This window comes from Schistocerca gregaria, chromosome 11 (assembly GCF_023897955.1).
Source record: "Schistocerca gregaria isolate iqSchGreg1 chromosome 11, iqSchGreg1.2, whole genome shotgun sequence".
Taxonomy (NCBI): Eukaryota; Metazoa; Arthropoda; class Insecta; order Orthoptera; family Acrididae; genus Schistocerca; species Schistocerca gregaria.
Genome location: NC_064930.1, coordinates 59,836,638 through 59,862,870, shown reverse-complemented (window position 1 = coordinate 59,862,870; position 26,233 = coordinate 59,836,638). Strand labels below are relative to the sequence as shown.

Genomic DNA, 26,233 nt, shown 5'->3' with positions numbered 1-26,233 from the left:
CGCCGGTTGCGAAAGCAAGTAATATATATAAAGAAACTTCCACATGGGAAAAATATATAAATTATAGTTAGAGGAGGGGCTAACTCCGCTGCAAATTGACTATAAAATCTGACGGGGATTCCATAGGTCCACGATGATTTCAGCTGTTTCTCAACACATCTGACACTAATACTCATTTTGTTCATCTTTTCAATGGTATGAGGATTAAATTGGGGCAATTCTCATGGGTTTCCTTTTGGAAAAAATTGAGTTAAGCGTTTCAGCTTTTTCTTTGTTTCCCTCAATTTCAGTTCATGTGTCATTCATTGCATTCGATCAGAATGTCTTTGGGTTCTGCAAATGGTCACGTGACAATTTTCTGCTGTGGTAGTCATTGAAGGCATCACACATGGCTCTCTTGACAGCCAATCACATTTCATTCAGCATTTCTATGTCTATAGTTCTATGCTTTGTTTTACATGTATTACGGAGTAATCAATGTGACGATGGCATCGGAACACTACCCCTGTCCAGAGTTTGCTAGGATCTTGTTGCACTCTCTGATCGAGGCACCTTTCTTTCGCAGATTTTGAAGTGGTTTGTGGCTCGGGACAGGTGAGATTAGACCTAATATTTTGCAAAATGATACTCGTAGTATTATCGGCTCATTGGTGTTCAATGAGGGGTATACTCGTCAACGTGACATGTGCTTTCACGTAGAATGACAGATACAGTCATCACTGTGCAGTTGCCTTGTTGTGCAGTACTTAGGAACGTACTGCACTAACGATGGCTCTATTTTTAGTCCAGTTGTTAACACTTTGCCAACCTCATGTCTTGTACAAATTTATTCGCTTGGTGCCGGTAGTGCTAAATCGGATTACTTGGCTTGTTGCCGGCCTATTGTCACCTTTCCATTGATGACAAGCTTCAAACACATTGAGTTTTGCACGCTTTAATTTTGCGGAAATCCTTTATTTTGCCTTATCATTCCTCAAACTCGAATTTTCTTTTCAAGTAACTTTTCTAGCAAGTTCTACACTGTTATAGTAATTATCCATGCAGAAGCCACTTTCCATCGGAAGGTGTCGATAGTTCCATCGCTGTTTTTTCTAAAGTCTGTTCAGCACTGTAATATATCTTGAATGAGGAAATGTATCCTGTACTCGAATCACACATCACCTGAATGAGTATGCTGTATTTCGTAATTTTTGACAGATTGTAAACTTTAAAATTTTAACTGTCCGTGCCACGGTATCATTCCTTCATAAATTGAGATGATTTGACTTAGATGAAACATTTCTTTAAACTTTTGTGGAAAAATAATCAATTATGAATTGCACTTTGACAAGCCGGTCAGCATTATCCAGTTTATAGCTCTGTTGGAAAAATGTAAAAATTATAATATTTGTCTGAATTGGCTGCAGGACATCCGTTTTGTGAAATATCGGTGTGTCTATCAACAGATTTGTTGACCAATAATAATTGATCCTTGCTTTTTTTACAATTCCCATAAGGATAGCAAGCTCAGACCCTTTTCTAAGTTCGGTTCCTGTAACGTCGACAAATTTGGCATTTTTTAAATCCAGTTTCCTTCTATTGCAGTTTCGACTGTAGTACTTTTTGGTTTCATTGCTAATATATTCAAATAGATTGTTCCCAGTATATAATTGTACAATATCCTCGACACTATGTGTATCTTTGGACCTGGGGATCCTTTATGTTTATTATTGGTCCTTGGTAAATCAAAGTCTGACCACTGTGCACAGTCTTCTTCGTGTGATTCATCCCAATCAGTTGGCAACCGTAGCGTTTGCCGAATTCTTCTTGGACATATTTCACTATCTTCCTAAGATACTGCTTTACTTTCATTTTTTTTATATCCAATGTCTTCTTCCCAATCGGCCAAGTCGTCTGGAACGTCAGACAAGACATCTGCGCATTCAACGTAAATAATCCTATTGTCTCTTTCATCCACTATGATGAAAGGGCACAAGTACTTATAAAAACAAATCACTTGTTGACATGTGTAACGTATTGTTACCTAAACAAAACACCAACAGAATGCAAAAGATACTAACGTGCTATTGCCGGCCACTGCGCAATATTATGCTCACGAGACGACTGTGTTGTTGCCAGACAGCATAGTTTTAATAAGGGGAGCAGCTGTGTCTGCCTTTAAATTGACCGGAAATACTCAAATTGTGAGTTTGTAGTTCGGCAGCGGCAGCGATCACGGTGGAAAATGTGCTGTAAATATGGGTGTGTACAGCACTATCTACAACCAATAATGTGCTCGAAACACTTCCATAAATGTCAGACTCCGTCACAGAATTAGTTATGGCCAGTGCGTGTTTTAATTAAATAATTAAGTCTCTCTTACCAGATATGCACATACTGCACCTTTCAATCATACAATACTAACTGTGCAGTATAATCTAACCAACCAACAACAGTCTCACTCCGGTGAACAATGCGTGTCGCACTTTAATATAAGAGTAAATCAGCAATCATTGTTAACTGTTCTACTTCACTTATTCACAACAACACACCATTCCTTCGTCAATTGAGATGTTTTGACTTAGATGGAACGTTTCTTTAAACCTTACAAATCCAGATTTCGGCTAGTGCCTAGCCATTATTAATGCACTATTCTTTTTTAATCCCGATGTATGTTGGTTCCCTGTTGTTTGGGGGTCAGTCGGTCACCATTCTTTGAATACTCGAGAAACTGTGACTGATGCCCGAAGAACAGGGAACTAACATGCATAGCGATTAAAATAATAGTGCATTGATAATAGCTAGGAACTAGCTGATATCTGGATTTGCATAATAAAACCCGCAAAACAAAAAAATGACTGACTGCTGCGCGCTATCATTTATAAATTTATAAATTTTTTTGTATTTCTTCACTTTCCAGTCTACCCATCATACAAGTGTATAGGCTGTTTCATGTTGGAACATTTTGCTGTCCTGACAAATCGTCACCACCTTACACACTCCATGCCTGGCTTGTATCTCCTTCAGTGACATCTCCCAGCAAAAGCTTGTAGTGGTAACATTGACCACCTTAAACGGCAGTCGAGGCTAACATTAAACCTCTGTGAGGAATTTTTGAGGAAATTGTGACCATGAGATAACCTAATGGGAACAGAACAATTGGATTGGGCTTTGTTTCCGAAACACTCCAGTAGAGTATAACGAACAGTAAATAGGTGGGTCAGGAACAGACGTTCTCGCAAGCACAAAAGCAAGTTGTAATATTACGTATTAATATCGGTCCCCAGCCTAATTAGGCATCATTGCGTAAAGCAGTATAATAAAGCAGAAAGAAGTGTTAAGGCTAATGGCCAATGAGATAACAAACAGTAACATATGCCCCTCAACAGCAGTACTTTAAATGAACTAGATGCACCAGTTTATAGAACCAATCATCAACACACATGAAACTAATAGCAATAGTAAACAGAGAAGAGCACAAAATGTTTCTGACTTAAATCATAAACTTTAATTCTGTATTGCAATTAAATAAGGAAAATTAAAAATTTACTAACAGTTAGATTTTTGGATGTGGTAGGATCACACAAATAATTGTAACCTTCCAATTCTACTCCGTGAAGTAACATGAAGAGACCAATTCCCCACTGAACCTAAGTCCCGTATCTCAGATATACCGGGTGTTCAAAAAGTCAGTATAAATTTGAAAACTTAATAAACCACGGAATAATGTAGATAGAGAAGTACAAATTGACACACATGCTTAGAATGACTTGGGGTTTTATTAGAACAAAAAAAGAAAGAAAGAAAAAGGTTCACAAAATGTCCGACAAATGGCACTGGACAGCAAAAAGTCAGTGACTGCGCATGACAATAGTGTATAAAAGGAGCTGTAATGAGAGAGAGAATCAGATGCGCCAGCAGTCGCAGCATGTTGACGTTACCTGAAAGGGCGCTTTTAGTGAAGCTGTACGAGGGCTGCTATATATATTTCTGGCCTAGGCAACACTAAGTGTTGCCAGGTGCAATCTGACATTTCCATTGGAAAGTTTGACATTTTTTAGCATAAATGTACTCAGAACTTTTTGACTTACGACAATTTTTTTTTCTTTTGCAGGGACTTGAAGAAATCAATTTGGCACAAAAATGGAATTAGCTCGTGAACACTTTCGTGCGATCATTTTTCACAACTTTCAACATGGATTATCACGACAAGAGTGCATCGATGAACTTAAATCTTTGTATGGCGACGAAGCACCATCCTATAGCACTGTGAAAAACTGGTACAACGAATTCAGTCGTGGCCGACGCTCGCTCAAAGACGAATTCCGTGAAGGTCGTCCAAAAACAGCCGTTGTGCCAGAAAACATCGATGCCGTACGTGAACTGATAATGCAAGACCGTCATGTGACATACCGTGAGATAGAGACATGCCTAGGCATTTCTCCCACCAGCATACATTCGATATTGCATGAACACCTGGCCGTAAAAAAGGTTTGTTCTCGTTGGATCCCACACAATTTGACAATCGCTCAAAAGAAAGCTCGTGTGGATTGGTGTAAAGAAATGCTGAAAAAATACGATCGCGGTGCTTCAAAAGACGTTTATAAGATCGTCACAGGTGACGAATCGTGGATCTATGCGTATGAGCCCGAAACAAAACAGCAATCGACCGTGTGGGTCTTCCAAGACGAGCCAAATCCAACGAAAGTTGTTCGTGGAAGAAGCACTTCGAAGCAAATGGTCGCCTGTTTCTTCGGCAAAACTGGTCATGTGGCGACTGTTCCGATTGAGCAACGTAGGACGGTCAATTCTGAGTGGTACACCATCATTTGTTTGCCTGAAGTCTTCGGAGAAATTCAAAAAATGAACAAGAGAAGACGAATCATTGTGCACCATGACAATGCGAGCTGTCACACATCGGCTCAAACCAGCGCCTTTTTGACCGGCCAAAACGTCGAAGTGATGGGTCATCCGCCGTACAGCCCTGACTTGGCACCCAATGACTTCTTTTTATTCCCACACATCAAGGAAAAAATGCGTGGTCAACGATTTTCGTCGCCAGAAGATGCTGTTGCAGCATTCAAAAACCCTGTTTTGGAGGTGTCTCAATCGGAGTGGAAAAAGTGCTTCGAAAATTGGTTTGAGCGCATGCAAAAGTGTATAAATCTTGATGGAGAATATTTTGAAAAACAATAAACCATTTTCGTTGATAAATATTCGTATTTTCATTATTAGGCCAGAAATATATATATAGCAGCCCTCGTATTATCAGAATGGGGAGTGTGGTAGTTCAGCGTTACGATCCTATCGCCATAGGAAGGGGATTCGAATGAGTAAAGGTCCATTGACAAATGCAGCTGTGGCGAGAATGATTTTGATGTTCGAAGCCACTGGTTGTTTAGACGATATGCCCTGTAGTGGCTGACCGAGCACAGGGCGTAATGCTGCTGAGACAGTTCAGGAAGAAACGATGAGTGTAGCGGGTTCGTCTATGCTCCAATTGCAACAAAAAAACAAAGTGCTAATACAAGCTTGTGCCAACAGCAAAGTGTGTCAAAGGCTTTATGACGACTGCGCAGTGCTTCTTAACAACAAATTGCCTCCGATGAGCATGACATGACAGTTTTTTTACATTAGATTCGTTTTAATGCAAGATCTTTTTATGTTTCACATGTACAAACATGTGGGCTTCCTGAGTCATTGTAGCTGCGCAAATGCAGTGACGGCTGTTATCCGGCGCTCTGTGGCAACTGCTGAAATGTACCTTTGTAATAGGTCACGGAAAAATATTGCGAATATTGCTTTGACAAGCGTTACTTTGAAAGTGGATTTCCTTCTATGTAAGATAAACTATGTGACAGAGTGTACGACGAATTTCTTAAATCACAGAGCGTTTCACTCTCATTTAAAAATCAACTCTTTGGGGACGACCATATGAAGAATTTCGAGCCCAGAAGATCAGACATCTACGTCGTTATTAAAAAAACTTTACTGGCACATTTATGTGATGTATGACGCGCAAAAAGATCAGCAATATTCGTGGAAGCTTAGCTTCTCTTGCAGCTTATTAATCTTAGAGACACAATATTATGTGTGATAGCTTTGCTTTTCTTGTAGCAACAATTGTACGTTAATTTAAGCCATTAGTTTTTCTTATTTGTGTGTCCGTGCTACTTAAGAGTGATCTTGCTATTGGCTGACTACATCAGCTGGCGGGATGAGGTGACATGAGCTGTGACTGGCTTACTAATGCGCGTCGCAATCTCGATTTTAACGCTTCGGATAGTAACATGCGGTGTTCGGTGTAATTCGAATTTATACCTTCGTAACACGGAAATATGCAGTGTATATGTTGCTGCACATCAAAGATCTTTCCAAAACATGTTTTTTTTCCCCCTGAGTTTCATTTTCTAAAGTGTCGGGAAATTCTACGCCGGTGTATAAAACCATAGAAGGATTGATAAGTGTCGAGGAAAAGTATTTTCACCCGGGAGAAAATGTATTTTAAACCAGGAAATCCAGGAATTATTTTTCCTTGTCCATGTAGACACCCTGTTATTGCTATTCTGATCGGATGAAGCGCCATCTGTCGGATATTTTTTGAACTCTTGTAGTTTTTTGGTTTTAATAAAACCCGGTGTCATTCCAAGCACGTGTGTCAATTTGTACCTTGCTATCTACATTATTCCGTGATTTATTCAGTTTTCAAACTTATACTGACTTTTCGGTCACCCAGTATTACAAGCTAGACTGGAGCGTCTCCACAGTTTGCAGGCTTTCTCCGCACTTTGCAGGCTTCGACGAGCTGACGTGCGAGTGCGGGGCGCAGGTGATCGAGCCGCCGGTCCCGTGCGGCACGCGGCGCCCCACCTGCGACCGGCCGTGCCCGCGCGAGCACCCCTGCGGCCACGCGCCGCTGCACAGCTGCCACTCCGAGCCCAGCTGCCCGCCCTGCACAGTGCTCGTGCAGCGCTGGTGCTACGGTGGACACGAGGTACGTCTGAACGGGGGCGAGTACTACTGGCTCTAGGCTTCCCAGTTCTGAAGTTTGTAGCCTAGTCCTTGCAGGCCCTTCCCTTCTGTCATATTCCTTTACATCATTATTTACTATGGATGACACCTTCAGCTGTACTCATAGGTCTAATCTTATTAACAGTCGACTTTGGTGTTACGTTGCTCTGTCTCTGTTATGTTACGCTGTATTCAGGCCCCTCTATGATATCAGATTATCTTTTGTATAATGGATAATTATCATTATTCGATGCAGCTCTCCGAGCTACTGCAGGGTGCGTCAAAAAAATGTATACACCCTTTGAAGCGTCATAAAAAATTTATTTCCCATTCTACAATGTTGAATTTCTGGAAATGAAAAGGTTAAAAGTCCAATTGGAAAAATAAATGTACTTTGCAAATGTGATAAATGTTCAAACTGGTGGCCTTCAGCATCAATCCATTTCTGAGTACGAGTCGCCACCGATTCTGTACATCGTACCAAACTGTCCAATGAGATTTCTGCACACACTGCCTGAAACTCATTCCAAAGTGTGTCCAGGTTACGTCGTTTACGTTTCTACACCTCATCTTTTACTGTGCCCCATAAGGAGAAATCCAGCGGCGTGAGGTCTGGAGAGCGTGAAGGAAACTCGATTGGTCCCCTGCGTCCTATCTATCTGGGTATGCTCTTACATCCCTATGATAGTGCGGCGGGGTGCCATCTTGTTAGAAATAAAACTCATCATTACTGTATAATGCACAAACGGCGTAGAATATGGAGTCGGCAAATGTTGTTAGGTACGTTTCTCCAGTAACAGTACCTTCAAAGTGGAAAGGCCCAATGACTCCCCATGAACACAAACCACACCACACATTTACACCAGGCAAATTCACAGCCTTTTCAACTGTAATGTGAGGATTATCTTCAGCCCAGTACACACAATTGTGCCTATTGACAGTTCCATTGAGTTTGAATTGGGCTTCATCCGACCAAATTATGCCACCCATAAATCCCGGTTCACGTCCTCACCATCTCCCAAACCCATTCACAAAATTCTAACCTTCCATCTGGATCGTCGTCACTTAGCTGTTGCACCAGCCTCGGGATGTACACACGAAACTCACCTTTCTTCAGAATGCGTAGCACACTACTAGCACTTACATTACTTTCACGTGCCGCTTGCCTCGAAGATTTTTTAGGTGAACGCTGAAACAGTTCCGAGACCCCAGTTGTGGAATCGTCACTTGTAGCTGTACGAGGTCGCCCTGATTGACCTTTATGCACGTTACTTACTGTTCCACGAATTTCAAATTTGTCTCGTAGACGTGTAATTGTTAACCTTGAAGGTGGTTCTCAAACTTTCAGTACCACTCAATTATCTGCTTCCGCACTTCAAAGCTCAAACGCCCGTCCGCCATGTTGCAGTTACTTCCTTGCCACTGCTGCCACCTGTTGTAGAAACATAACATTACTTTCTCACAGGTATTTAACCTTGTAGAACGGGAAATAAATGTCTATGACAGTTCAAAGTGTGTGAACATTTTTTTGATGCACCCTGTATATCCTGTGCAAGCCTCTTCATCTCAAAGTAACTACTGGAACCTACATCCTTCTGCATCTGCTTAATGTATTCATTTCTTGGTCTCCCTCTAAGATTTTTACACCCTCTACGCTTCCCTTCAGTACTAAACTGGTGATCCCTTGATGCCTCAGAACGTGTCCTACCAACTGATCCCTTCTTCTTGTCAGGTTGTGCCACAAATTCCTCATCTCCCCAATTCTGTTCAATACCTCCTCATTAGTTTGTGACCGAGCGAGGTAGCGCAGTGGTTAGCACACTGGATTCGCATTCGGGAGGACAACGGTTCAATCCCGTCTCCGGCCATCCTGATTTAGGTTTTCCGTGATTTCCCTAAATCGTTTCAGGCAAATGCCGGGATGGTTCCTTTGAAAGGGCACGGCCGATTTCCTTCCCAATCCTTCCCTAACCCGAGCTTTTGCTCCGTCTCTAATGACCTCGTTGTCGACGGGACATTAAACACTAACCACCACCACCTTAGTTTGTGATCTACCCGCCTAATCTTCAGCATTCTTCTGTAGCACCACATTTCGAATGCTTCTCTTCTCTTCTTGTGCTAACATGGCTACATTCCATACAGATACTTTCAGAAAACACTCCCTGACAAATCTATATTCAAAACTAAGAAACTTTACTTTCACAATCATCAGTTATTTTGCTGCCCAAATAGCAAAGCTCATCATCTAGTACTTTGTGTTCTGTTTCTTTCCATTATCCTTGTTTTACTTTTGTTGATGTTCATCTAATATCCTCCTTTGAAGACACTGTCTTTTCTATTCAACTGCTCTTCCAAGTCCTTCGCTGTTTCTGACAGAGTTTCAATGTCCCGTCAAACCTGAAAGTTTTTACTTCTTCTCCCTGAAGTTCAATTTGCCCTCCAAATTTCTCTTTGGTTTCTTTTACTGCTTGGTCAGCGAAAAGATTAAACAACATCAGAGATAAGCTACAACCCTGTCTTACTCCCTTCTCAATCACTACGTCCCTTTCATGAACCTCAACTCTTTTAACTGCTGTCTGGTTTCTGGACAAGTTGTTTGAGGGAAGATCGGAAAGTAACGGACAGTAATTTTGTTACCAGAAAATGTAATATGTAACAAAACAAAAACAAAAAATCACAAATGAACTTAGGTATTTTACTTACTTTTTTTCTACACAGTCCGCAATGTTCTCAATATGACTGTGTCCCCTCGCAGGGTTGAACAAGTGCTGAAGGAAACGAAAGAGAAATTCTGAAAAGGAATTAAAGTTCAGAGAGAAGAAATAAAAACTTTGGTTTAGCTGATGACGTAGCAGTTGTATCTGATGGTGAAGGGCTCAGAGGGTCAATCAGTCAAACCAAACAAAGTGCACAGTGTCTTTAGGACACTGACTCGTGTTGCGTAGGACAATAGGTCAAACCTTCATTTGTCCATCTTGATAAAGGTGTCCCGTGATTTTCCTAATGCTTGAGGCAAGTGCCAGCTTGATTGCTTTGACAGTGCATGGCCAATTTCCTTCGCGTCCCTTGAATCAATCCAAGGTTGCACTCTTTATCTAATGGCTTTGATGCTGATGGTATGTTAAATTTTAATTGTCCTTCTTTTTCCTTATCGGAAGATTAATTGAGCAGAATGTATAGTGTTTTGAAAAGAGCAGTAATAAGATGAATATCAACAAAAGTAAAACAAAAGCAATAGGATGTGGTTGAATTAAATGAGGCTATTCTGAGGGATAGGAAATACTAAAATTTATACTCAAGCTCTGCTGTTTGGGCAGCAAAATAACTTGACTGAAAAGAGAAATTAAAGTGTCAGGAAATCTTTCCAAAGGTATTTCTCTGGAGTGCAGCCTTTTACATAATTTTTTCAGAATAAAATTCAATCATCAGTTAGAAATATATTTTTATTACACTTTACCAATTGTAACAAATCAATTTGTCCTCTTCAGAAGCCTACAAAATTAGGGACATTAAAAATCTTTATACCTTGGCTATACATTTATGTGTACCTGAGTTGATATCTGAGTCGAAACAAGGCCCCAGATGTAGAGAACATTCCATTAGAACTACTGACAGCTTTGGGAGAGCAATTCCTGATAAAACTTTACCATCTGGTGAGCAAGATGTATGAGACAGGCATAATACCCTCAGACTTCAAGAAGAATATAATAATTCGAATCCCAAAGAAAGCAGATATTGATAGATGTGAAAATTACAGAACTATCAGTTTAATAAGTCATGGCTGCAAAATACTAACGTGAATTCTTTACAGATGAATGGAAAAACTTGTAGAAGCCGACCTCGGGGAAGATCAGTTTGGATTCTGTAGAAATGTTGAAACACGTGAGGCAATACTGACCCTACGACTTATCTTAGAAGAAACATTCAGGAAAGGCGAACTTACGTTTCTAGCATTTGTAGACTTAGAGAAAGCTTTTGACAATGTTGACTGGAATACCCTCCTTCAAATTCTGAAAGTGGCAGGGGTAAAATACAGGGAGCGAACGGCTATTTACAATTTGTACAGAAACCAGATGGCAGTTGTAAGAGTTGAGGGGCATGAATGGGAAGCAGCGGTTGGGAACGGAGTGAGACAGGATTGTAGTCTCTCCCTGATGTTATTCAACCTGTATACTGAGCAAGCAGTAAAGGAAACAAAAGAAAAATTTGCACTAGGAATTAAAATCCATGGAGAAGAAACAAAAACTTTTAGGTTCGCCGATGACATTGTAATTCTATCAGAGACAGCAAAGGACTTGGATGAGCAGTTGAACGGAATGGATAGTGTCTTGAAAGGAGGATATAAGATGAACATCAACAAAAGCAAAACGAGGATAATGGAATGTAGTCAAATTAAATCGGGTGATGCTGAGGGAATTAGATTAGGAAATGAGACACTTAAAGTAGTAAAGGAGTTTTGCTATTTAGGAAGTAAAATAACTAATGATGGTCGAAGTAGAGAGGATATAAAATGTAGACTGGCAATGGCAAGGAAAGCGTTTCTCAAGAAGAGAAATTTGTTAACATCAAATATAGATTCAAGTGTCAGGAAGTCGTTTCTGAAAGTATTTGTATGGAGTGTAGTCATGTATGGAAGTGAAACGTGGAAAATAAATAGTTTGGACAAGAAGAGAATAGAAGCTTTCGAAATGTGGTGCTACAGAAGAATGCTGAAGATTAGATGGGTAGATCACATAACTCATGAGGAGGTATTGAATAGAATTGGGGAGAAGAGGAGTTTGTGGCACAACTTGACCAGAAGAAGGGATCGGTTGGTAGGACATGTTCTGAGGCATCAAGGGATCACCAATTTAGTATTGGAGGGCAGCGTGGAGGGTAAAAATCGTAGAGGGAGACCAAGAGATGAATACACTAAGCAGATTCAGAAGGATGGAGGTTGCAGTAGGTACTGGGAGATGAAGAAGCTTGCACAGGATAGAGTAGCATGGAGAGCTGCATCAAACCAGTCTCTGGACTGAAAACAACAACAACAACAACAACAACAATAAGTATATTACCGAAACTTGCTTAGTATTGGTTTAGCAGATGTCATCATCTTCACAGAAGCATAGTGCTGTGATATGTCCAGAAATGTACGTATTGTCTGTGATTATTGTAAACACTGATTGACAATTTATGATAATTGAATCACAGCTATGTATATATTAAGACACTCGCAGCAAGGAAGATATATATAAAAGCATATAAAAATAGAACTGGAGTATATAAAGAAGTTGCATATCATGCATTTGAGAAAAAATGGCACATAGCTCTAATATATTAAAGGAATAGGCTAGTTGTCATATTTTAGAAGAAATAATGTGCAATCAAAATAGTGTCTGTTTTTTAATGCAAGTTGATTATTTAACACATTTTTGAATTTTGGTAGGTATGTTTTTATGTTTCAAATTCTGCTAAAAGATTCATTTTGTAGCCCTTATCAACTATTTGAAAACTTTTACATAAGTGAATCAGGGATCAGTAACAGTACAGACACGAAGAAAGTGGAAGCTTATGCAACATTGTGCTACCTAAGAATGTTGAAGTTTTGATTGGTAGATCAGATAACTAATAAAGAGGTACTGAATGCAGTTGGAATAAAAAAAGGGCTTCGTGGTGCAACTTGACTCATAGAAAGGATCGGTTGATAGGACAGACTCTGAGGCACCAAGGAATTGTGAATTGGTAATGGGGTGAAATGTGGAGGAGGTAAAGGTTGTAGAGGGACATCAAGGCTTGTACTCAGTAAGGAGATTGTTTGATGTAGGTTGCAGTAGTTACACAGAGTGGAAGCAGTTTGCACATGCGAGACTAGTGCGGAGACCTGCATCAAACCAGTCTCTGGACTGAATACTGCAACAAAAACCACTACCACCACTGTGTTTGCAAAATAAGTTGAAATTGGTTTCTCCTGTTTATGGGAACAGCTAGTCCTCTATTATAAATGTTCGTAGTAAGCTTTTCACATTAATTTTCAAGAAAAATCTGTGCCCCTGACAGTACTTGCCATTTTGTTTGTCGGGAAACAACTGGTAGATAAAGAAATTGTGGAAACACAGAGATGTAAAAGATGTGGAGGTGCCCGCTTTGGCCAGAGGATACCTGGGTACCGTCAATAAAACATCATCTGTTTCATCTTTGTTTCCATCACAGTTTGTAATATGGTGTAACGGATCTGTGCTTTTTGGTAATGTTATTCCAAGTAATAGTAAATTTGGATGCCTTACAAGAAGAGGTCCCCTTAGCTGTGGAATCAACTTTTTGAAATCATGTATAAGGTGGGTGTAGGTTAGGGTCCCAGGCATCACACCCTGCAGTCATTCACAGTGGAGGGCTCTCATTTTTGAATAATCAACAAACATAATTTCAGTATTTCTTGTGATCCGCTACAACCTTCAAAACAGCAGTCATTTCATAACAGCACCATAGCCTAATTGTTAAGTAAATTACATCATCATTGAAATGACTGCAACCAATATTTTATTAAATTAATTGGTTTAAATATATTTTTTTCAGTTCTAGTCCTTTGCCGTGTCCTTCAACTTTTGTTGTTACTCTTGTTTTTTGTTCCTTTTATTTCCTTTCTGATCTGTAATCTTTGTTCATGAGATTTTAATCATTTTGATATGTCTCTAATAATATTTAAAAATTTGAAAAAATCGATAATAATAGTTGAAAAATATATTTATATTGGCAGTGTAATACTGTCAGATTTATTTTTCATCATAAAATGTGATGCATTTTTTTAGGTAATGGTCATACAAACACTTAAAACATCAATTCTTCTTGCACCCTAGAAAAGTAATGCAGATAAAGAACTAAGCAAAAGAAGTTTTTACAAGCAAAACTAAATTCAAGGAAAATGGTAGCAGTAACAACAGAAGTAATAACGTGGACGAAAATAACAAAATAATGTAAAGGAAGCAATTGACCTGCCAGGTTAGCCGAGGGCACTAAAGGGCTGTTTCCTGGACTCGGGTAGGCGCGCCAGCCTGGGATCGAATCCGCCGGGCATATTAACGGCAAGGGCTGGTGTGCTGGCCAGCCTGGATGTGGTTTTTAGGCAGTTTTCCACATCCCCTAAGTGAATACCTGGCTGGTCCCCACGTCCCGCCTCAGTTACACAACTCGCAGACACTTGAAAACATTCGCACTCTTTCACGGCTTATACTGTACGCAAACAGTTGGGGTACACTGCTTCCGTCCCACGGGGTGTGGGGTGGTGGCAGGAAGGGCATCCGGCCACCCTCTGACATTAACCTCACTAAATCCAAAGTAACAAGCCTGACCCCGCGTTGAAGTGGGGCAAAGGTCCAAAGAAGATCATGAATGTAAAGGAAGCAATTAAAATGAAGTAGCACTTTGTGGAATCCACATTAGTCTTTGATTGAAAATTTTTATTTTGTCTAATGAACAGTTTCATTCAGTTTAATCAACACCACATCTGTCTTGTCACCTTAAACTAGTAAACAAAACAAAGCTTATAGTCAAGATTAGTACTATCACAAGGTATAAAAACATAATTGTACTGTGTTACACATTCAACACACAGTGTAGAATCACTGACAGCATAAAAGTAAAAGTTTGGAATCAAAAATTGTTAAGGCTTTTGTGGCCACTTGTTGACAAACTGTCTTTTGGCTATTGTCTCAGGTTTTTCGGCCGATGTTTGTGTGATGATTTTTCTCATGTTTCGCGAGCACGAATGATTGCCATTGTCAAAGTTTCACCCTCCATTGCTGGTGGTGTACTGGAGTCGAGCTCACGGCCGCAGACAATACAGGGTGTTACAAAAAGGTACGGCCAAACTTTCAGGAAACATTCCTCACACACAAAGAAAGAAAATATGTTATGTGGACATGTGTCCGGAAACGCTTACTTTCCATGTTAGAGCTCATGTTATTACTTCTCTTCAAATCACATTAATCATGGAATGGAAACACACAGCAACAGAACATACCAGCGTGACTTCAAACACTTTGTTACAGGATATGTTCAAAGTGTCCTCCGTTAGCGAGGATATATGCATCCACTCTTCGTCGCACGGAATCCCTGATGCGCTGATGCAGCTATGGAGAATGGCGTATTGTATCACAGCCGTCCACAATACGAGCACGAAGAGTCTCTACATTTGGTACCAGGGTTGCGTAGACAAGAGCTTTCAAATGCCCCCATAAATGAAAGTCAAGAGGGTTGAGGTCAGGAGAGCGTGGAGGCCACAGAATTGGTCCACCTCTACCAATCCGTCGGTCACCGAATCTGTTGTTGAGAAGCGCATGAACCACATGTTGTGTCGTACTTGTAAAGGCACATGTTCTAGCTGCACAGGCAGAGTATCCCGTATGAAATCATGATAACGTGCTCCATTGAGCGTAGGTGGATGAAACTAAAATGAGCTCTAACGTGGAAATTAAGCGTTTCCAGAGACACGTCCACATAACATCTTTTCTTTATTTGTGTGTGAGAAATGTTTCCTGAAAGTTTGGCCGTACCTTTTTGTAACACCCTGTATGTTCCTAGTGCGCCGATATCCAAGGGCTTCTCCGTGGTCAGTTTCCAGTCTGGTTCTCTTGCTACAGCCATTGCATATGTGATTTATTCCTCTTGCTGAGCATGAAATTGAAATTGGAAAGACGGCACTTTGACTCTGTGAAAGAGAATCAAGCAGAATCGTGACTATCTTTGTACATAATTCAGCCAGCAGACTTCCAGCATTGCTTAGAACAATAGAAAAATCAACGGATGTGTTTCGATGAAGCATGAGGAGACTACTATGATACTGGCAATAGAAATTAACGTGTAAGATAAATTTTCTGATTTTTAAAGTGACATTTTGGATAGTAGCTCATATGTAGCTGGAGTAATGATAGATGTAGATGAAGGAAGGAGAGTTTTGTGCAGATTTTGCAGTTCATAGGACAGTACCTTTCGCAGCCTCAGTTAAATTATTAGTTAATACCATCTCTCTTTTTTATTATTCAGTACAATTACACAATAACATAAGTGTCAAATAGTCAATCATGTGCAAATTAATGTCATTTTCTGCCAACAAACACATCTGCAAGGGAAAATGAGTGACATAGTGATATGTGTGCCACCACCACTGCACTTGTGCCAACTGAGTGTTTGATAGATGTAAATGCTTTATCCAATCAGCAGCTCCCTGTGTGTTATATACGTCAGAACAATTCTATGGTAGCATCAGTATGGTCCACATGTAAAGTGTCTATGGGAAAACCTCACTATAGCCCATTTAAAATTACTTGATAGTTAACATCTGTCACTTGCCACTATAGTGTTGCCACATCGGCCACTGGCTACCAGGCAAGTCACTACACAAAACCCGTTAATGTGCAACACAGGGCAATGCTGAAAGTGGCCGCCATGACATATGTCAGAAATGTGAGATGCTCTGACAGCTGCTTTTAAGTGACCAATGACTGAACTGCAGCAGGAGATATGTTTTGAAGCTCTGCTAACCAATACCTAATGAAGGACAATGTATCTGAGACAGTGGTCGTCAACAACCTGCAGCAGAACTAAAATCACAATCACTTTGTTCATGGCTGTTAAAGCTACCTATACCGCCAAATTCAAGATACAAAAAATTCAACTTGACAACTAAAAGCAAACTAATTTCTCGCTGTCATTGGTTAACTGAAACTATACTCTCACTGGCTGCACGAGTTGTTGCCTTACCAACAGGTGAGCAATCCTCATTGACATTTGGTTGCAGATTATAGGCAACACAGGCAGATTCCAGTTGAAAAAAGAATTATGGGTAGTAAAATAACAAATAAAAAAGTGAATATGATGATGAGAATGACATGGCAAAGAATTAGAAATAAAAACATCACATTTAAACCAGGTAATTGAATAAAAATGATAATCAAATTCTTTTGTTTATATTTAGAAATACATTTAAAAAAAATGTTGTATTTGACAAGATTCAAAGCTACGACTTTCAGCTTGCCAGGTTGATACGCTAGCCAATACTGAGTGAAGTTGTTATATTTTTTACTGTGATCACCCAGTCGCAACAATGAATTGCAGCCTTCAAAAACTAGGTTTCACCCAATGTCGTGCAATGCTTATTTAATGTAAGCCAATCTCTCTGATACAAGACACCAAATTCTCTCTTGTGCGGAAGTATCCAATAGTGTTTAATTATTGCTGTGTGTGAGATGTGTGTGTATTTCATTAGCATCATTATAAGTGTGTTGTTTATAGTGTGGTTATCGTGCTTGCTGAATTACAAAATAAAAGTGCCAGAGCCATGTGACACAGATACATCAAGAAAGAATGCCACACAAGGAATTGGAAGTGAACTGACCCAAGTGTTGTAGCAGTTTTGCAACAGCTGATGGTTTGGGCATGACATTGAGTGCTCTGGTTGATGTTCCTTTCATCTCTTCTCAACTATTTTGATAATCTGCCCCACGTAAGACGTACCATATTTGCACGGAATGTGATATGCACTCAGCTTTTAGAGACCTAGAGTGTCTTTATCTTGACAGAGACAACTCTTTATCTTAGTTGAAGGGAGCAAACTACATTGGATGCTAGTTTCCATAGGAGTCTACTAATCTATCTGGATGTTGGGATGTTTGATAAACAATTCTTGGTTTCTCTTTCTCTGTTTGTCACAACCTCTTTTTCATGTGTCCTCAGTTTTGAATACAATGCCCGTTCAATTTGACTGTCTGTAACCATTCTTTGAGAATACTATTAGTACGTGTTGTAATACTTTGACGACGCTTTCCCTGTGTGAAAGTGTTAAAGTTCTATAGAGAAGAGCCTTTAGCACCAATTTTTTTGTGATGGATGGTTGTGACTCATTATTGTTGTTATTATTATTAATGTATTTGTGCAAATTGAAGTGACAAATGAAAATTTGTACCATAACTGGGATTTGAACTCTGGTCTCTTGCTAACCATGTGCCTTCCTGGTACGGTGGCTTTGCACTACTGCACAGACTACCCTAGCACGCCTTCCTCGTCAATCTAAAGTCCCATTTGTGCCACAACCCACTTGGTATTCCCCCTAAACTCAAAGAACATCACAGAGTCTCTCCAACTGTATTGGGATAGCACCTCGACATCAAACGAAGCAGGGGATCCTGCCTAAGACACAGTATAGGTGCTTTAATCAATTGAAATTATTATTATTATTATTATTATTATTATTATTATTATTTTTATTGTGCATATATTATGCATGAAATGGAAACAATAACCTGGCAGGACGCCTGAATGTGCACCGTTAATCAATTGCACCAATACAACCAGAGAGGTAAAGTCAGTTGTTGTTGTTAGTCAACTTGCAGTGTGTGCATACTAGAACGCTTGTGTGTGTGTGTGTGTGTGTGTGTGTGTGTGTGTGTGTGTGTGTGTGTGTGTGTGTGTCTATATATAATAGAGGGAAACATTCCACGTGGAATAAATATATCTAGAAACAAAGGTGATGTAACTTACCAAGCGTTGGCATGTTGACACACACACACACACACACACACACACACACACACACACACAAACAAACACACACACAATTCAAGCTTTCGCAACCAACAGTTGGTTCGTCAGGAAAGAGGGAAAGACGAAAGGATGTGGGTTTTAAGGGAGAGGGTAAGGAGTCATTCCAATCCCGGGAGCGGAAAGACTTCCCTTAGGGGGAAAAAAAGGACAGGTGTACACTCGCGCGCGCGCGCCCACACACACACACACACACACACACACACACACACACACACACACACACACACACCCATGCGTACATATGTATGGATGGATGTGTGTGTGTGTGTGTGTGTGTGTGTGTGTGTGTGTGTGTGTCTATATATAATAGAGGGAAACATTCCACGTGGAAAAAATATATCTAAAAACAAAGGTGATGTAACTTACCAAGCGTTGGCATGTTGACACACACACACACTCACACACACACACACACACACAATTCAAGCTTTCGCAACCAACAGTTGGTTCGTCAGGAAAGAGGGAAAGACGAAAGGATGTGGGTTTTAAGGGAGAGGGTAAGGAGTCATTCCAATCCCGGGAGCGGAAAGACTTCCCTTAGGGGGAAAAAAAGGACAGGTGTACACTCGCGCGCGCCACACACACACACACACACACACACACACACACACACACACCCATGCGTACATGTGTACGGATGGATGTGTGTGTGTGTGTGTGTGTGTGTGTGTGTGTGTGTGTGTGTGTGTGTGTGTGTGTGTGTGTGTCGGCGCGCGCGCGCGCAAGTGTACACCTGTCCTTTTTTTTCCCCCTAAGGGAAGTCTTTCCGCTCCCGGGATTGGAATGACTCCTTACCCTCTCCCTTAAAACCCACATCCTTTCATCTTTCCCTCTCCTTCCTGAAGAAGCAACCATCGGTTGCGAAAGCTAGTAATTCTGTGTGTGTGTGTTTGTGTGTTTTGTTCATTGTGCCTGTCTGCCGGCGCTTTCCCGCTTGGTAAGTCTTGGAAAATATATATATATATGCTCTTTGCATTTACACATGTCTGCCTGTGTGTGTATATGTGCGGATGGATGTGTGTGCATGAGTGTATACCTGTCCTTTCTTCCCCCTAAGGTAAGTCTTTCCGCTCCCGTGATTGGAATGACTTCTTACCCTCTCTCTTAAAACCCACAACCTTTCGTCTTTCCTTCTCCTTCCCTTTTATCTGATGAAGCAACATTGAATCGTGAAATCTTGAAATTTGTGTGTGTGTGTGTGTGTGTGTGTGTGTGTGTGTGTGTGTTTGTGTGTGTGTGTGTTTTTTTTTTTTTTTTATTGTCTATCAACATACCAACACTTTCGTTTGTTAAGTTACAGCAACTTTGTTTCGTATAAACATTGCAGAGAGATGGCAGTGTCGCAGCCTTCGGTGCTGTTTCTACAACTACTTTTCACTGTGTATTCGAGTGTGAGCTATTCTGGAATGTCTTGTCAGATTGAAACTGTGTTCCAGACTGGAACTCCAACACGGAATGTCATCTGTCGTACACTTACTGACAGAGCTAGCGAGCACAATTTGTGTCCAGTACTCGCAGCTTTTCTTGTGCGAGTGCCAGTACCTGTCCTGCTAATGATTACACGTGTAACAATGCTCTCGAGGTGACCACTGTCGTCATTGCAGCTGCGGAAGGCGGTGCCGTGCCACCAGACGGAACTGTCGTGTGGCCGGCCGTGTGGGAAGGACCTCCCTTGCGGGCGGCACACGTGCGCGACGGCCTGCCACGCGGGGCCTTGCCCGCAAACGTGCACGCAGCCCTGCACCAAGCAGCGCCAGCTCTGCGGACACCCGTGTGCGGCACCTTGCCACGACGGGCCCTGTCCTGACACGCCGTGCCGCGAGATGGTGAGAACCCACGCGTGTGCATGCTGTCTGATCAGTCAGTCTTACTTGTTTATGCATTTATTTCACTTGTCAGTGTAAGGTTCATTGAGATTTCCCTTATGTCTAACCAAATGTGCTTTGTAACCCAACATTTCAGTTATTTGGATATTTGTATAATTCAATTCTTTTATCTTGGCGGCTCGCTCGTGCCCGTTGCAAACGACGCATGCGCCAAAAGAAGCGGCGCCATAGTATAGTTTAGTTCGCTAACTTACATTTAGGGGGAACGCGCAGTTTATGAAGTAAACCCACCACGGCCGCATTAACCCTTTCGCTGTTACAGAGACGTGCTCCCCGCATTCTGCGCTGTGCACGATTTTGTCAACACTGCACTGCTCGCCTGTGCAGACACGTGGTGTTTAGACTGCTTTGACACACTTTTATCATTCGATTTCACAAAAACTATTTGGCCCAATAATTAGATTTTTACACATCATCTTGACTGATACCTTCCTCCCATAAATGACTTAATTTTGTTTCGAAGTTCAACACAGTTATTGTGCAGCATTACATGTAATAAACCATTGCACGAAATTTTGAAGAGTTTGCAGGGGTTAAAAGTCCATAGCGTATACTTTCCATATGGTCAATTTTAGTTGCCACTAGAAATATCAAAAAATTACAATCAAACGAATAAAAGTCATGAAGTAAGACACTATGATATTGTTTTTAAATAAAGAAATATTAATCACCGAATAAGGTTTGAACTCGGAACCTTTTGCTTTGCAACAAACACTACAACCATTATGCTAATGCATCTCATCATTCAATATAACTTCTGGAGGACTTTAAAATATCACACAAAATACCGACACTGTTGGTCTGACTATGAATTACTCACGTTTCGTCTAAGTACAACAGGAAGTAAACAATTACCGCTGTTCTTCATTGCGAAAAAGCGGTTAGTGAGAAAGATACAAACACCTTTCCTTGCTATCGCCTGAGTTAGGAGGCTTACTGCTTCTTTGGTTCAATTAATTAATGGAATATGAAACAATTGGTATAAAGAATGCTTTTTCCAAACTTTCTATAAAAGAAAGTCTGCTATCAAGACATTACCTTTGTTCAATTTATTTATGACTGAAAGTTTCCAAAACTGAAGACACTCGTCGGTGCTCTGCACTGCAGTCGAGCTCTGACAACGTCGTTCTCTGTTCATTGGCTGACTGTGTTTTGTGACGTCAGATGCGCAGAACGAACCTAAACTCGGCCACTGTCGTAAATGACGCACACTTTAGTGCATGAGCAATACGTAACAATATACAGGGCAAGTCACATAAGAGGCAACATCCCTTTTTTTTTTTTTTTTTTTTTTTTTTTTTTTTTTTTTTTTTGTGAACTGCTAAAAATATCAAACCAAAATGGCAATATTACAAAAAGGATAGATTACTACTAACCATATAGCAGAGGTGATAGGCACAACAAAAAGACTGTCAACAAGTAAGCTTCCGGCCGTAAAGGCCTTCGTCGGAATTAGACGTCATACACACACGTGCCCATGCAAACACACATACTCACACAAATGCAGCTCACACACACATGATCGCAGTTTGTGGCTGCCGAGACCAGACCTGGGATATTCAGGAATTGATAGAAAGTGGATTCAGGAATTGATGGAAAGTGGAGAGGCGCACAGTCTTGTTCCATGTTTAACACTTTGTTGTCCAGCCAATTAGAAAAATTTTGGCGCCTAGAATGAGCCGCTAATGTCACTATTCAAAATGTTGCTGCTGCATTTTTGCTTCAGATACCTTAAAATCCGAAACACACTAAAAAAAAGACCAGGCTTCAACATTTATTTTCATTTTTTATTTTCCACATCTGATCCTGTAGGACCAAATTGAGGAGCATATCTACATCTATGTACGTATTCTGTAAGCTGCCATACAGTGCGTGGCAGCAGTTGTCTTGTACCACTACCAGTTATTTCCTTTCATGTTCCACTCGCAGATAGAGTGAGGAAAAGACAACTGTGTCAATATGTGTCTGCATTAGCCCTTTTAATTTCTCGTATCTTATCTTCGTGGTCCTTACGTGAAACATGTTGGTGGCAGTAGGATCGTTTTGCAGTCAACTTCAAATGCTGCTGCTCTAAATTTTCTCAATGGAGTTTGTTGAAAAGAATGTCACCCTCTCCCAGGGATCCCCATTTGAGGTTCTGAAGCATCTCCGAAACACCAGAGTTGTTCAGACCTACCGGTAACAAATCTAGCAGCCTGCATCAGAATTGCTTTGACGTCTTCCTTTAATGTGACCTGATATGAATTCCCAAACACTTGAGCAGTACTCAAGACTAGGTTGCACTTGCATCCTATATGTGGTCTCCTTTACAAGTGAACTGCCCTTTCCTAAAACTCTCCCATTTGATCGAAGTCAAACATTTGTAATATTGCTTTGCAATGTTACACTCAGGTTTTTAAACAGTGTGACTATGTCAAGCAGGACGCTACTAATGCTGTATCCGAACATTGCAAGTTTATTTTTACTGCTCGTCCACATTGACTTTCCATGTTCAGGGGAAAATTTCAGTAAATGAAATTAACAGAGAAGAAATAATGTGTAGGCGAAATAATGTGTAGGTGAATCCTATCCAGATGACGAACTCTAGTAGTGTACTGACAATGGCTGCAGCGAATACTGCATGCCTTCCTGAACAACAGTCAAGGAGGTGTGATCCATATTCACTTTCTGCCTAGTATAAAGTCATTGAAAGGTACTATTTCTTGGGAATTAGCTCATATTGTTAACAACAAGCAATGTTAAACAAAATATACAATGAGAGACCAGTGTCAGAACTCCCTTACTCCTGAACCAGGGTGTACAAGAAGTTTGTGAACATACACCTCATTTTGCTTGAACTGCCCATTTCGGAGTCAAAAATATCTTTTGTGAATGGGACGAGTTCCTCCACAATATAATCCTGTACGAAGCAAATGAAAATAAACAATGTGGACTAATTTTCATGATGGACCCTCACTTATTGAAGATACCATTGTAATAGCAAATATAACAGCATTCAGTTTTTGAACAAGATCCTGAACATGGGCTTTCCTTTACATTTTACTATCTATCTGCGCAACTAGAAATTTTAGCTATTCGGACTCATTAATGATATGTCAATTTTGTGTAATCGAAATATCAGTTTTAGTGGAATTGTGTGTTATAAACAGTAAAAACTGAATCTTACTCTCTTTTAGTACCAGTTTATATTCTGTAAGCTTTTCTTGAACTGATTTATTTGATACATTGCCCATGTTGCACTCAACACGCATCACTGCCAAGCTTGTCCTGAGTTACAAATTTTACAATAGCGATGACAGGAACAAGTCTTGCAAACCCATATTGCTGCTTCATCTCAGTTGCAGTAATTGTGTCAGGGAAGTGTCCTCGTACAAGCCTATTGCTTACAGCTACAATATAAACAATTTCTTGTGCAGTGTTGTGCTTTTCTGAAACAGTCCTTCACCAGTTCCTTCAGACTGTTCCCACTGAGAGATTTCTTCATCCAGTCCATATACTTGTTTAACAGCATTCAAAAGATCTCAAAACAATAAGTATATTTGAATAACACTTATTAATGTTGACAATGAAATGTTTCGCAAAACTTGAGTATGTATGTAGATTTGACACAGTTTTCCTAAGCACATAGTGACACAGTAGAAGTTAGTACGATGGTCACTCCAAAAGAAATGCACACTATTTTTTTTAATCCATCTTTTATTCTACATGTTATAAAGTTTTGCCGTGTGTAGATACATCCTTTAGAAACAATATTTTCATTTCTCCACATAATTTCCATCCCTCTCAACTGCCTTAGGCCAGCTTGGAACCAGTGCCTGTATACCCGCATGGTTAAATTCTGGACCAACCTGTTGGAGCCAGCGTTTGGCAGCGTGCACAAGGGAGTCATCATCTTCAAACCTTGTTCCACGAAGAGAGTCTTTCAGTTTCCCAAAGAGATGACAGTCACACGGAGCCAGGTCAGAACTGTAAGGCGGGTGTTTCAATGTTGTCCATTCCAGTTTTGTGATCGATTTCACGGTTTTTTGACTGACATGTGGCCGTGCATTGTCGTGCAACAACAAAACATTCTACTATTGCCGATATGGTTGAACACAACTCAGTCAAACTTGAAGTTTCTTCAGTGTCGTCACATACGCATCAGAAGTTATGATGGTTCCACTTGGCACGATGTCCACAAGCAAGAGTGCTCCAGAATTGAAAAACACCGTAGCCATAACTTTTCCAGCAGAAGGTGTGGTTTTGAATATCTTTTTCTTGGGGAAATTTGCATGATGCCACTCCATTGATTGCCTCTTTGTCTCTGGTGGAAAATGATGGAGCCATATTTCACCACTTGTCACAATTCTTCCAAGAAATTCATCTTCATTATTCTCGTACTGTTCCAAAAGTTCGCTGCAATCCGTTTTCCTTGTTTCTTTGTGAACCACTGTCAACATCCTGGCAACCCACCTGGCACAAACCCTCTTTAACGCCAACACTGTCGGTATTCTGCAAACACTTCCTTCCCCTATTCCAACGTAGCATGACTATTCGTTCACTGTGATGTGTTTGTCAGCAGTCACCAATTCGTTAACTCCCTGCACATTGTCTGGAGTGTGTGCAGTACGAGGCCTGCCGCTGTGAGGACAATCCTCAATATTGCCGTGCCCGCTTTCATCACACAGCTTGCTTGCTCAATGACTAACTGTACTGCAATCGACATCAGCATCTCCGTACACCTTTTTCAACCACTTGTGGATGTTTCCCGCTGTCTTGTTTTCACAGCACAATAATTCTATGACAGCATGTTGCTTCTGACGAACGCCAAGTGTAGCAGCCATCTTGAGGACATGCTGTGACACCGCCACTCTTGGGGACAGGTTGAACTAAGTTTGAAAACGAGCAGGAAGGGTGTATCTACACACTGTAAAACTTTCACATATGCAGAATGAAAACTGTATTTTTACAAAAATAGTGTGCATTTCTTTTGGAGTGACCCTTGTATATATACACTATCTCGTTGAAAGTATCTGGACATGTTTTGATGAACATCATCATGTGGTCTGTCCAACACGTTTATGACAACTGTAACTCTACTGGGGTCACTTTCAGTGATATGTCAGAATGTCAGTGGGATCAGGAGCAAAAGGTCCCACAGGTATTCCTGTTATGTTCAGGTTGGGTCACTGGGCAGGCCAGTCCATTTCAGGAATATTATTGTCTACCAACTATTGCCTCATAGACGCCTGGTCTGCTATCATCTCCTATCTGTTCTGATACTGTACACATTAGACAACACTGTGAAATGTGTTTGTATCCTTCCGCATCTAGTATTTTCTTAAATGCAGTAAGGGGACCAGACTCTGGTCACGAAAAACACCACCCACCGGAAACACCACCTCCCCTGTACTCCATCGGATTGCTACAGGGTATAATGTGATCCATCACTCCAAATCACAGGTTTACAGTCATCCACTGTCCAGCGGAGTAACTCTTTACACCACAAGTGTCACCTAGCATTAACTACAGAAAAGTGTTTTGTGAGGAGCTGTTCAACCATTGCACCTCATTGTTTGTAGGTTACTATATAGAGTCACTGTGCTAGCTGGACTTCTGATAGCATTTTGTGACTTGTGATTGATTTCTTCTGCTGATTTCATGCTATTTTTTTACAACCACTTTTAGCAGCACTTAATGTTTGCTGTCCATCATTACACGAAGTGTGCCTGATATCGGTTAAGTCGTAGTTGTTCCTTCAAATTTCCACTTCACACTCATGTCATTGACAAGTCAACATG

The 26,233-nt window shown here is 40.7% G+C and overlaps 1 protein-coding gene across 1 annotated transcript in view; it reads left to right on the top strand.

Annotated features, from left to right (window-relative positions):
- The window catches only part of LOC126295019 (protein shuttle craft-like), a 223,599-nt gene that overhangs the window by 144,640 nt on the left and 52,726 nt on the right, over window positions 1-26,233 (top strand). Inside the window, exons 14-15 of the mRNA XM_049987271.1 lie at window positions 6,774-6,973; window positions 20,172-20,393. Coding sequence (XP_049843228.1) covers window positions 6,774-6,973; window positions 20,172-20,393 — 422 coding nt within the window. The remainder of the gene's footprint in view (window positions 1-6,773; window positions 6,974-20,171; window positions 20,394-26,233) is intronic.